Below are 14,359 nucleotides of genomic sequence, written 5' to 3' on the forward strand. Positions count from 1 at the left end.
CACGAAGAAATTAACGCGCTCAACCAATAGCAGCGAAGAATCTAAATCGCGATTACAAAGATTTCACAGATTGCAGGATAAATACATCCTCCGACACAACATCGTCTGTCGCGCGGTTCCCCAGGCATCACACCAGCCTGGCGGAAGATCTTCCCTTTGGTGGTTGTCGAGCCGAATCATCGCTCCCGCTACAACTACATTACTTTTTTTAATTCAATATTGGATTAGGCATTTGTCCTCCAACTCACCAGATGGTATGATTGTTTTTAGTTTTAGTTTATTTTAATAAGTCTGTAATAAATTATCATTTATGTTGCTAAAAACGGGATAGACATGTAGACTTATTTTTAGGCTTCGCTTTCGCGCAATATCTAATATTATACAATTATAAAAAAACTGCCCATAAAATTAAAAAACAAATAATGAATCTTTATGCCCTCTCACGGATCTACTGGAAGAGACATCTATTGAAATAAGTATCACCTTTGTACTACAATTACTGTATTAAACGCTCATGTATATAATTTTGTGCACATAAATAAATAAATGATAAACAAAAACAAAAATATTCACACTTACCTATTTTTGTTTTTATATCTAAACATTGCGATATGTGTGGGAACTGAAGTATCTTCCGCCATTTCTTGCTCTTGCCTTTATTGCTATCGGAACCACCTGGTGACAAAAAGAGGACGTGTTACATAGCATTGTAATTGTACAATTCTCAGCATAAATGAAAAAAAAAAACAACAAGGAATTATATTATACAGTGGATGTTATACTTTCGCGTTGCATTAAACTATATGATAACCTTGACTTAATATACATTCAGTCAGAAAAGTATCGGGAATGGATTATTTATTTACTAGCTGACCCGCGCAACTTCGTTTGCGTGTATCCCGCTACTTCGACAAATACAGTCAACGCACCAACACATATTGGATACTAATTTTCAATTCACAATAACTTCTCTTTCCCTTAACCGCGTTTAAAATATTAAAATGTTTTTTGGTTTCTGTGACTCTTCTTTGATATCCCCCTATCAGTTTTTGGAAAAAATATTTAAGTAATGTACAGATTTTTTTTTGTCTTATATGTATAGATCAAAGTCGTAGTTTACTACCCTACCTACTTTTTAATATTATTTATTTTTTATGAACCGTTTTTATAGGGACGCTGCCCCCGCCGCCGCGGCCGGCCCGTACCGTGCCGCAATACTAATATCGTGATATCTCCTAAACTATATGTCTAAATAACACACTGTAAACTGCAAAAATAATCTAAATTAAATGCTCGTGATGATGAACTTACTTATTTTGATAAGGATATATGTATTATTGGTTATATCACCAGTTAAACATCACCCAACGAATTAAATGTTTTTTTAATACAGAAAAGTAGTTTTTGTGACTTAAATAAAAAAGCTGGATATATGTCATCGCGGACTTTTTTGTAGAACTAATAAAGACCAATGTTTTTGCTATACATTGTTCTTACTTGTATCCAACGGTATAAGCGGCGCACGCACAAATGCAATCTTCAATTAGATTTTTTTTCTGACTTCTTGGACATAAATCGCTATAACTCAGCTAATATAGTTTCAATGTATTTCAATTATATATAAAAACCTGTCGGAGAAAATACTCTTTCTATTAGTGAAAACCGCATCAAAATCCGTTGCGTAGTTTTAAAGTTTTATGCATACGAAGGGACTACAGACAAAATGGGCGACTTTGTTTTATACTATGTAGTGATGGTTCCAAATTCAAATTTTTGTTTTTTTTTGTTGTTGTTAGATTGGCACAACTGTTTTCCATTTTGGCGCGGAGTTTGAGTTGCATCTGTTGTTTACATTAAATACAGTGCTATTTTTAGTTATATCATATCTAGTGTGTATTGCTAATTTCATAATGGATAAAAACATCGAACAAAGAGTTTGTCTTAAATTTTGCATTGCCAATGGAATATCGTGTTCGGAGTCACTGAAAATGTTACAGAAGGCTTACGGTGAATCGACTTTATCAAAAACTCGTGGTTATGAGTGGTACAAAGCGTTCAAAAGCGGTCGAGATGTGATGGAAGATTTGCCTCGCTCTGGTAGGCCATCAACGTCTGCAACTGAAGTTAACATCGCAAAAGTGAAGGAAATAGTGACTGAAAATCCATCCTCATTCAACTTTGAGAGAGATAGCCACCGAACTTTCTGTATCTCACGAGTCGATCCGTACCATTTTAACTAATAATTTGGGTATGAAACATGTTGCCGCTCGGCTAGTCCCAAAAGACCTGAATTTTTTTCAAAAACTCAATCGCATGAGAGTCGCTGAGGACATGCTAGAACGAGTCAATTCCGACCCAACATTCATGATACGCATTGTTACTGGTGACGAGACGTGGGTTTACGAGTTTGACATGCAAACTAGTCAACAAGCTTCGGAGTGGCGCCTTCCAACTGAACCGAAACCGAAAAAACCACGCCAAAGTCGTTCAAAAGTCAAAGTCATGTTGACTGTTTTCTTTGAATATCGCGGTGTTGTGCACTCGGAATTCTTGCCGAAAGGTCAAACGGTAAATAAGGAATATTATTTGAGTGTTATGCGGCGTTTAAGAGAGCAAATCCGACGAAAAAGGCCAGAAATTTGTGGAAAGAAAATTCTTGGATTTTGCACCATGATAATGCACCTTCGCACAAGGCCATCATTGTGAACGAATTTTTAACCAAACACTCAACAAATACCATCGAGCAACCACCATATTCACCAGATATGGCTCCAGCCGACTTTTTTCTTTTTCCTAAACTCAAATTACCACTTCGTGGCACCCGTTTTCAATCGGTAGAAGACATAAAAGAGAATTCGCGGCGAGAACTGACCTCAATTCCGGAAACAGCGTTTAAAAAATGTTTTGATGATTGGATTATTCGTTGGCGTAAGTGTATCGTTTCTAAAGGAGCATATTTTGAAGGTGATAAAATAAATTTGGATGAATAACAAACAGTTTGTGTATTATTGATCTTTTCCTGCTACTTTCTTGACAGAGTAGTATACTTAACTATACAATTAATTAAATGCGGACGTATGTTTATTTTTTATCTCGGACGTTAATGCATGACATTATGCAATGCGAAAGTTTCAAATTAGTTAAAGACCATAAATATAACGTCCTTAGGAATATGAATGTGACGTGGCTGTAGGAAGTATTTTGATAATTTTATTTAATAAATTTAACATTATCTAAACACATACGTACTACGTACACGAAACGCGTATTCCTAAGACAGCGACATTCCCCACTATATAATACATACATATAAATATTTTTAGTATAAGTTAGTGTTTTCATAAATTAAGTATTCCCATAACTTTATGGTTTAATTTGCCATCGCCACAATATGCCTTATCAAAGTTCGCGTATATGTATGTAGGTATATACCTACTGTCGGTAGGAAGTTCTCTTGGCCGGGGTTTTATTGACTTTGTTTAGTTTCAGAGCGGCGTCTTCAAGTCTCGCTGGCGATCGTAAATTCACCGATTGCTATTTGCTACTGCACTATAAAAGTTAACGCGGTACGCACTTAAATCGCCGATATTAAGACACCAGCGGAGCTAAACAAGCGGCTTCAGTTATAAGCGTTTACTAGATGTATGTCCTTTGACAGAAATAATAAAGTGAAAGAAGCCGCCGTTGTACATACATACATACATAAAATCACGCCTCTTTCCCGGAGGGGTAGGCAGAAACTACATCTTTCCACTTGCTACGATCTCTGCATACTTCCTTCGCTTCATTCACATTCATAACTCTCTTCATGCAAGCTCAGCGGTTTCGGGAACTCTTGACTTGAACCTTTGCCAGGACGTCCTTAATTTGATCAAGATACGTTCGTCTAGGCTTTCCCACTCCGATCTTTCCCTCCACACTCTCCTTGTACATCTGCTTAGTCAACCTGCTTTCATTTTTGGCCGCTGTTGTTGGTAGCTTAAACAATTCAGGTATTTTGTCTTTTAACTTTAATTCAAACTCTCTGGCAACATTACAATAACTTAAAAGCATGCATTTAGATATGTATATAGTATTATGCCAGTACAATACCAAAAGCTAGCTACTCAGAAGAAATACAAAATAAAGAGGATGTGTAAGTTGGAAAACGAGACAGTTTCAGTAGAATTCGTATTGTTTTTGTAAAAAATTGAATAAGACATTGCAAGTTCCCAAATTAGGGGAAATAATTCCTTAGTTGGCAACATAATGTCATTGGTAGAGGGAATGATAGATTGCAACGTCGTGAGAAGAAGCCATTAATTTATCGTGCAACAGTGGGAAAGTGAACCCCTAATTTTTTAGATCTAATCAAAAAGTGGTGTTATTCCGAATTGCATTGTCATCTCAGTAAAGCTTAAATTATCTTATTGCTTAAAACAACATCTTGCTTAAGTTTTGAGGTCGGCTCGAATGCTGTGCTGATTCGATCGTGAATCCAGTTTAGGGTCAAAAGTCCCCAAAACCATGAGGTTGCTTGCATGAAAAGGATTATGAAAGTGGATGAAGCGGAAGTAGTATGCAGGAATCTTAGTATCGAAGTTGAAAGTAGCGCGATTATATGTAAGAAAGAAAGAAGGAAACAAATTACTCGTATCGTATTAAATCACAATATTTATGAACACAAAAAAAAATTTGGAATCCAGCGAATGCCAATTCTGTTTTCTTTTTATTTTCTACAAAGCCAGTTAGACAACCATTACTATTCAAAACACGAGGGCTGTAGACAATAACGAGATATCGTGTGCCTTCTGCTAGCTGTTCGGACCAGAATAATCTTAATACCAAAAACGTAATGTAGAAATATATCCCCGCTTATGAAAACAAATTTTATTTGTGCTTTCAATGATATCTCAATTCTATCTTAAAGCCAAATAGCTGTACGTGGCCTATCAATATTTACAAGACTATTGGCTCTGTCTACCCCGCAAGGGATATAGACGTGATTATATGTATGTATGTATGTTCAATGATATTGTCAACGAAATAGATATGGAAGCTGATTTGGCAGCAGAAAAAAACATTTTATCAGCTGCATTTTTCCCGCAAAATTTGCCAGTCAATCATGAAAAGGTCTTATTTTGTTTTTGAATGGAAAGTCCTTTTTACGGACGACTCCCCGCTTCTTCAGGTTTCCGTATCAGAATGGGATTCCTGACACCTAAAGCACTGGCATTTTGAAAGCTTATTGGATGTCACGGCATTCCACCACGATGCCCTCTGGATTAATAAAGGCTTATAAATTAAGGATCTGAATTTCTTATATTCCATGGTTGAGACATCAAGTGGCAACAGTCACGTGGCCTTCCCATTTTGTGACTGTTAGCTCCGTTTACTTCGCAACGTGCCCCTGTTATAATAACAACCCTATTGTCAACAACAAAAGGTTACGACTATAGTTAAGTATACCTACGTTAAAAGTCACAGGTGACATCAGGGTTACCCGCTCTCCTGGAATGCTCCCAGAAAATAACCAAAAAAAAATATGTATTATATTTTGCCTCCGGAAACGGAGGTATATACTCTCGGAGCTTTTTATCTAATTTCAATTTGACATAAATTCGAATAAAATCTGTCGACAGACTGACAAAAAAATTTAAGATGTCTCAAGAAAAAGGACAGACGTAGACGTTTTTTTTTTCGGATTTCTGATCTACATTTCTGTGTAGCAAAGTAATTACTGCCGACGGAAGGCCAAAAAAAATCTGAAATGTTTCCAGAAAAAAGAAATGAGGACGGCAATTTCCTGCCGAAATTCTGATACCACATTGACAGACCACCTTCTTATCGTTCGACGACGTATCAATATCAAACGAAGACCCATAAAACAAACAATCTTGGTACGTGATTTGTTTAAAATTACGGTTTAAAATTAATAACATGAAAGGGAAAAACATAATGAAAGAGTAGATGTCGTTATAAATTATTTTTGCTGTAACCATATTTTAGGAATGCATTGACATTTTGTGGTAAATACAATTGACATCGACGAGCTTGCATGAAAAGAGTTATGAATGTGGATGGAACGAAAAAAGGTATGCAGGGATCGTGGCAAGTGGAAAGATGTAGCCTGTCTACCCCTCCGGGTAAGAGGCGTGGTTTTATGATTTTTTTCAGACTTTAGTTGGGAACCCTGGTGGCATCTTTTGTTAAAAGCTCGATCGTGGGCGGGGGTGACCTGAATGCACCATTCAGAATCCACTTTATCTCGAAACTGTTCTGGCTAGCTTTTCATAGGACAATAGGCAATGACTTTACAGATAGATGATACGAAATATAAACCTAGAAAAATGTGCGAAGCTACCAAAAAGTCGTTTATTTCCCGTTTCCGTGGGAGTTTCAGCTCCCGTAGCATGGCCGGCGCGACGCAGTTTTTATCGCGCGGAAAACTATCGCCGACTATCGCGGTTTCCTTTTGCATTATGACGTGAAACGGGAGTGATAGGTTTTCGTACGATAAAAATGGCGTCGCGCGTGTGATGCTACGCAGGCTGGACTCTTAGTACTTACGTATAGTTTACCCTATGTTACACGTTATGTATTAAACGTGCTTTGACGCGGGCATATAAAATCCATACTTAAGTGTGATATCACGTTTTCCTTATAGATGGGCTCTGTTTCTGGGCTGATTTTGATAAAATTTTAATGAATACTGTAAATTATTCGAGGTCGCTACCCATTTTTCCCCAAAACTCCCACAGAAATGGAAATAACAGGAAATAAGTTTAACGCTGGCGGAGCTGCGCGGATAAATGTAAATTTGTAGTCAAATTCCACGTCGCAAAAACAATATTTATCATACATAAATACATACCATCACGCCTGTTTCCCATTGGGGTAGGCAAATACAATGGACTTCTACTTGCTACGATTCTTACAGACCTCTCCAGTTTCCTCCACACTAACGGGTACTCCTAACATCTCTCTCTTAAGATACGAAACTTGGCCCTTGAAAGTTCGACGAGGAAGGCCCTGTCTCACTTTAATATAGGTACCTCTTCTGATCGCTGTTAAAACAAGCGCCGATCACAAAGGCAGTAAAAGCTATGAACGGGGTCGCTAATAGCATAAGACTCGTTCAACTGTACTTTGACTGAGTTCACAAGAGCTATGTATGTTAAATGAATAATCCTCATAAGTACACATAAATTGCGTAATATAATTGTAATTTAATTAGTTACTCTATCGCATTGGGTAACACTGTAATGATAGGGTTGGTTATTGTCAATAAATAAATAAATAATTTACAGTCAGTTCTGTCCCTTTCGTCAATCTGTCTCACGACACATACATACATACAATACTTTACGATTGTTTTTTCTACTTTTTGTAACTTCATCAAATGTTGCCTCCCACATCCTCGAGACACCCATCTTATCTCGCATTTAATATTAGTTCTAATTATTCTAAACGACACAAATAATTATTTTTGGTTGAAGGTCGTTCACCTGTCACATAATTATCTTTAAAGTTGCCTTGGTCCCTGTAAAGAGTAGTAGTAGTAAGCCAGCAGTTAACAAGCAATCAAACCAATGTATGGTTACACAGAAAAGAGGTGTCATTACACTTGGGATCAGCGCGTTTCATCAATCATTCACCCAAGAATGAAACATTAACGACTCGACAACCGGCGCTCATTCAGATTAGAGTACATGTACATACATACATATGGTCACGTCTATATCCCTTGCGGGGTAGACAAAGCCAAAAGTCTTGAAAAGACTGAATGGCCACATATTGAGATTCAAATAGTGACAGGTTGCTAACCCATCGCCTAAAAAAGAATCCCAAATTTGTAAGCCTATCCCTTAGTCGCCTTTTACGACATCCACGGGAAAGAAATGGAGTGGTCCTATTCTTTTTTGTATTGGTGCCGGGAACCACACGGCATTACATGTACTTGTCAAGTATATGTAATACACGCTTAGCCAATCAGTGATGTAATCAGCCGTTCGATGACCCTGTCCGGAAGGTCGTGTTAGATGTGTCATCAGTTTTGTACGTTTAATTGATTAGTTGTTATTTATTCACTTTTTATAAGGGGTCCTACACACTAGCTTTTTTGTAGCTGTTAATTTGAACCTAAAAAGAAAACCTTCCAAATTTTGAACTGATAGTAGTATACTATTAACGCATAGTCTCCGAATGTCAGTGTCATGCGTAGGGACAGAAGGACATGACGACATTATGGGTTACATTTGGTTAAAACACAGGGTCCATGGTCAAAGGCATACCCCGGGCTCCTCTCCAGAGAGGTGAGGATGCAACCGGGACTAAAGCCGGGAGGAAGAAGACATTTGGTTTCAAAACCCTAAAAAACCTTAAAACTAACTAGAGTTAGGGCAGTAGGGTTTAACTATACACAGTGACTTTTTTACTCTAGAAACATTATAATTGAGATTTTCTCCCAAATAAATGGCGAAACGGGCGAAGCCATTTGCGAGCTATAAAATAATTTAAAGCCGAAACTGCGGTCTGGCAGTGCGCCATTTTATTCTAAAAATCCGCGAAAGGCAACTTTTTTCATGCAATTTATCAACAGCTTGTCTCAGCATCTGCAAATGTAATAAACGAAATTGATATCAACTGATCAGAGAAACGCAGAGAAATGGTTTATAGAAAAGTGGTTGAGATATTTGATTTAAAATGTAATAGAATTACTTCGGTCTGAATTTAAATTAATATTTATTTAGCCATAAGTAATTACAGAAAGGTACTCCTTTCAGAAAATCCAGACTTAGCCGTAACTAGCCTGGCCTCTGAACTAGATTGAATTGAGACGATTGAATGGGACTACATGGAATCTAGGCTATACATACATTCATATGGTCACGTCTATATCCCATGCGGGGTAGACAGAGCCAACAGTCTTGAAAAGACTGAATGGCCACGTTCAGCTATTTGGCTTAATAATAGAATTGAGATTCAAATAGTGACAGGTTGCTAACCCATCGCCTAAAAAAGAATCCCAAGTTTGTAAGCCTATCCCTTAGTCTTTAGTAGTTAGTTTGTATTATAACACCCATCTTTTTTCCGGGGGTTAAAAATCTTATTTTCGTGAATGGGTAAAGGCAGAGTTCATATCTCATTACATTAAAAGCAAGTAAGAGCCATTTTATGAAACATTACTTTTTACACGTAATTAATAATAAATTATCTCGAAAAGACAGTAACGCCACGTTCCGCTGGATGACTTAACGATGGAATTGAGATTCAAATAGTGACAGGTTCCAAGCACATCGTCTAAAAATCGCACTTCACTAGTTAATTAGCTTTTCTTTCAATCTTTGCGAGACTGTTGGATTTAGTAAATAGATTTAGCAACATCTACTCGTTTCCCTGATCTCTGTAGGTACCGAATTCGGCGTATCCAATTTAAATGCCAAGTGTCACGGCTAATATAGTGCTACAATTAAAATAATGTTTTTGAGAGTAAGCGTTGAAAAATTACAGTCATTCCGCACTTGAAGTCTTTATTTGGGAGTAAATGAGTTGTTTAACGCGTGCTTTTGCAAGCTTCTTTACATGTTAGCATGTTTGGGTGATTGCAAATGATTTTGAACAAGATAAGGAAAGGAAATTGCCGAGTGGTTTCCGGCACCTTAGAATAGGGCCACTCCCCTTTCTTATGGACGGGGCACTAAGAGATAGGCTAATGAACTTGGGATCTTCTTTTAGGCGATGGGCTATCAACCAGCCAATATTTAAATCTCAATTCCATTATAAGCCACACAGCTGCACGTTGCCTTCTAGTCTTTTCATACTGTTAGCTCTGTCTACCCCGTAAAAGATAAAGACGTGATCTTATGTATGTATATATGTATTAGAAAAGGAATCGTTGTAAGACGCCAGCCTATATAAGCGTGATACACAAGTTTATATGCATTATCGTGAAGATATTGTAAGTCAAGTAAGGGTGCTGTTTTACAGATATCAAATGGGAGAACAGCACATCTCTCCCATTATTCGGCTTTTAAGCCACAGGTAGGTTAGGTGATAGAATAATTATTGCATTAGCTATAGTAACCCACACAAAGGTACTCTGCTTAACCCAATGGTAGACTGTTAAATAATGCTATTAGCATTAAGTACGCCTATTGTACTTTACAAATTGTAATTGTTACTTACAGTAAAGAATAAATAAATGGATAGATATAAAAATAGTAAATACACAAAACCACCTTTATCCTATTTGGTTTGCACCGCAATTTGTAAGACAAGCGAGATCAATGACCAGCCAAAAAATAGAATGACATCATAACTAAGTTAAGAAAAAATGCTTGTCAATAGCCGTTTTTATTATCCATCCTTATCAAACCGGTTATTAAGAAATATACAAATATCTTAATCGTATGATTGTTTCAACCTCGGCAAAAATGAGGGGTGTTACATGTCTGACGCTCGATTGAATTGAACCTTTTACTAGACTCGATGGGCCCACATTCACTAATGTAAACAAGGCATACCTAAGGCAGACTTCTCTCTCACTCATATCTTTAGAATAACCGCTGAGTAAGAAAAAGAGGGTAGATTATACTTTATACGTCATGTAAACGGGCATACCTCTACATCTTTACTTCTCTCTCACTCGTATCTTTAGAATGACCGCTGAGTAAGAAAAAGAAGGTAGATTATACTTTATACGTCATGTAAACGGGCATACCTCTACATTTTTACTTCTCTCTCACTCGTATCCTATTTAGAATAACCGCTGAGTAAGAAAAAGAGGGTAGATTATACTTTATACGTCATGTAAACGGGCATACCTCTACATCTTTACTTCTCTCTCACTCGTATCTTTAGAATAACCGCTGAGTAAGAAAAAAAGGGTAGATAATACATTATACGTCTTGTAAACGTACGTGGATCGACTACGAAATCTTCCTACGAAAGTTTCCTTTACGATTGATTCTGTTTCCATCCATCCCATTAAAATAACCAAACATTTAAAATAACACTGTGAATATATTTGGCAAAGTTTCTGTTATTATCCTACCTGACACCAACTCGCCTTTTTATGCATAGTTAAAAAATAACTAAACTAACCCATACTTTACTTAACGGTAAAGTATTTATTATACATACCAGAAACAAGTCAAATTTTAATGACATTTGGCAAAAAGACAAAGAATATCTTCAGAAGTAACATAGTAGTTTATTTCTACAACTCCCACGGGAATGAAGTCTAGCGCAATAACTAGCAGTTAAAAGATCAATAGAAACCGTGGCAAGTGGAAAGATGTCTCTGCCTACTCCTCCGGGGAAAAAGGCGTGATTTTATGTATGTATGTACCAAATGGATAAGTACGCACGCCCACTGTAATCATATCCAGCCATGTTTTTAATGTATAATGGCAGGATGAATAATATGGTAACATTTGTATATGACACAAAAAGGTCATACTCATTAGACTCTGTAGAAAAATAGAAGAGTTGCATGAGTTGAAAATTAAAAATTTTCTTGTCTCTTGGAGAGTGTCTCATGTAGAGTCCCTAGGCCCTAGAGACAAGCAAATTTTTTAAAATGTAGATTGCTCTTTGCTGCTTACCTAAATTAAACGCTATTGAAAATAACTTTTGTAAAGAAAGAACCCCCTCCCATCGATATCTTGCTCTTTTGAAGTCAGTTAAATTTCGAAAACTTCCTAAGCGTAATTAGCACTATCTTTTCTTGAAACCCGCATCAAAATCGGTTCAGCGAAACGCGAGATGTATGTAATGAACCACCTTTCTTTTTTGTCAGTCATCCTGACAGCCATTTATTGTAGTGGAATTTTGTTGACTTATCAACAATTTCTGCTGATACCTGATAATTACCGGAGCTGCGATCTTACTCTAGTTATTTCTAAGCTAATACAATGCACATGGTCATCTTGTTATGATTCAAATTTTATCTAGAGTGTAAATTATTACACTAACAATCAGAGAAAGCGGTAGATAACACATTGGATGATAAGGAGAATTTATGTCCTATTAAATTTAATTTTTGGATAAACAACCAAATAAGAATAAACCATACATTTCTTCATATAAACATAATAGCTGCGCGCAGAGGCTGCGCTCCCTTAGGAATTTCGGGATTAAGATAACGGTATGTGTTATTCCAAGTATACTAAACTACATATATTCTACCCATATAAGTAACAAATTATGATAAATTAAAAAAAAGAGACATCTACACATCATTACAAACTTTTATAATAATTATATGTGTAGGATCTGTATTATGATTAACTTTATAATTATTAACCCCTTAATTGAATATATAAAAAAACAAGGGGCATGCTAATCAGCGCCACCAGTACTACACAGCGGATTAAAAAAATCACAATGTAACTAATTAATTGAAAAAGTAAACATTAACCGAAGATGTAAAATATCAATAAAAAAAAACATTGCACAATCATCAATTAACAGTAATGATGGTAATTTTAGACAACCATAAAAACATCCACACGATTACGACAAACTAATGTGAAACCAGTTTTAATTTATTGAGACATTGAAATCTTGTTTACGATGTAGCCTTGCATATAGGTAGGTTGCCTAGGATAAATCTATCGTTATATAATAATAGAAACTGGTCTTCTTATTGTTGGATTGAAAAGGTCAATTTGTCCTACACAACCGAACTCAGTATTTTGTTTGTTATTCTGGATTGGTCAAAATAATTTTGTTTGTTGATTTAAAATAAGTTTGCTAAACATTTCACAAACATGCTTCTTGTTAATGAAAACTGATAAAGAGTCACTGGGAATGCCTGAATCCGTAAAAGAATCTACACATAAGGTCACAACAGTTGAGATAAGAAGTTTTTTTGTTTATTAATTTTTTTAAAGAAGGAACATGTGTTTGTAGATATAAATACTTTTTTATAAGAAGTGCCAGAACAATGACAATTCAGATTAATAAAGATGGACATAATATAAACAGAAAATTTACCTGTGTTTTAAATTAAATTACAGCATGTACCACCTTAGGCCTGATCTTACTTACTACCAGGCAGATTAAGAGCAAATGCACCTTATTATCTAAAAAAGAAAGCTTTAAGTAACTTTAGAAACAATAATAAAAATTCTGGACAGAAATGATTAATTTTAAAATCAAATCTATTCACATGAGCTGAAAAATTAAAATAAATGGTTGGACAAGGTATAGTCTGTATGGAATGTACATCACTGCCTGGACGAGACAGCAGGGAGGGATGAGGATTTGCTATAAATAATATGTGGCTTTACTATCTACTACTTATACATATTTGTGGTTGTAGCTGAATTTTGCAAATAAGGATAATAGTTGCATTCTTCAAATGCCTGGAAATTTAATTCTTTAGATCTGGAGTAGGCTAACGGATTTTAGTTTTTAATTTTAGTAGACAGCACAGTAAAAGCATTTCTAAATCATGTTTAACATATTCAAAGGTTTAACAATTATATTTAGTTTGAAGGCTGTATTTTAACTTAAAATTTAAGAAAGTAGAATAGTGATGATTTTGTCAAAAGTAAAAAATTATGTACAGATAAAATATAATAATGTGAAATTACACTATTTCCTGGCTGGTACGCAGAGGCATTATTTTTATATTTATACATTATATTAATTTGAAATATACAATATTTTAGAGAATAGCTCTAAATATATAAGTGCTCAAACAGATTTTTTTAGACCATTCGCGACTTCGATCGAGTAATTGATCAGATCATGAATAATTCCGATCACGATTTATTACACAGCACATTTACATACCCTCTCTGGCTTTCAAGTAGACAGTGTTGGCGACAATATTCTCCAATTCCATCAGTTCCAGTGTGGCGGATTTTAACGTAGACCCTCCAGGAACCAAGACTCCGCCGGTGCGGCTTTCTCGCCGCCTGCCCCGTGTATGCACGGCCCATCAATATCAATCACAAATATACAGTTAAGCACTGCACACCATTAGCTTAGCTCAGCTAACTTTTACACATAACACTGCACCAACAGGATAACCGAAAACTCGCGAGGAATTTACTCGGCCAGGAATACGGCCGATCTAATAAACATGCAAACGATCGCGAGGTTCGAGTCAAGGGTGTGGTAGAAAACACGTTATCATCATTTGCCGCTGTAAAATAAAGTAGAAAGGATACTCGGGGCCTGCTTTATGAGGGATTAACGGTTAGTTTATTTCAGTTTACGCGCAAAGAAAGCACACGCCCGAATTACGCTACAAAAATTACCAATTTACGATACGATACGGTCAAAGGACACGAACCAGTTACCATATCTGGGATTTTCAAATCTACTATTTTTTAACCGACTTTAAAATAAAGTACATACAGTT

The 14,359-nt window shown here is 36.2% G+C and overlaps 1 protein-coding gene across 1 annotated transcript in view; it reads right to left on the minus strand.

Moving 5' to 3' along the window:
- The window catches only part of LOC106140129 (G protein-coupled receptor kinase 2), a 64,794-nt gene extending 50,515 nt beyond the window's left edge, over positions 1–14,279 (minus strand). The window contains exons 1-2 of the mRNA XM_060950924.1: positions 13,786–14,279; positions 580–675 (exon numbers count right to left, since the gene is read on the minus strand). Of these exons, the coding sequence (XP_060806907.1) occupies positions 580–675; positions 13,786–13,837 (148 nt within the window). The 5' untranslated portion in view covers positions 13,838–14,279. The remainder of the gene's footprint in view (positions 1–579; positions 676–13,785) is intronic.
- Between the last annotated feature and the right edge of the window lie 80 nt (positions 14,280–14,359).

This window comes from Amyelois transitella, chromosome 23, assembly GCF_032362555.1.
Source record: "Amyelois transitella isolate CPQ chromosome 23, ilAmyTran1.1, whole genome shotgun sequence".
Taxonomy (NCBI): Eukaryota; Metazoa; Arthropoda; class Insecta; order Lepidoptera; family Pyralidae; genus Amyelois; species Amyelois transitella.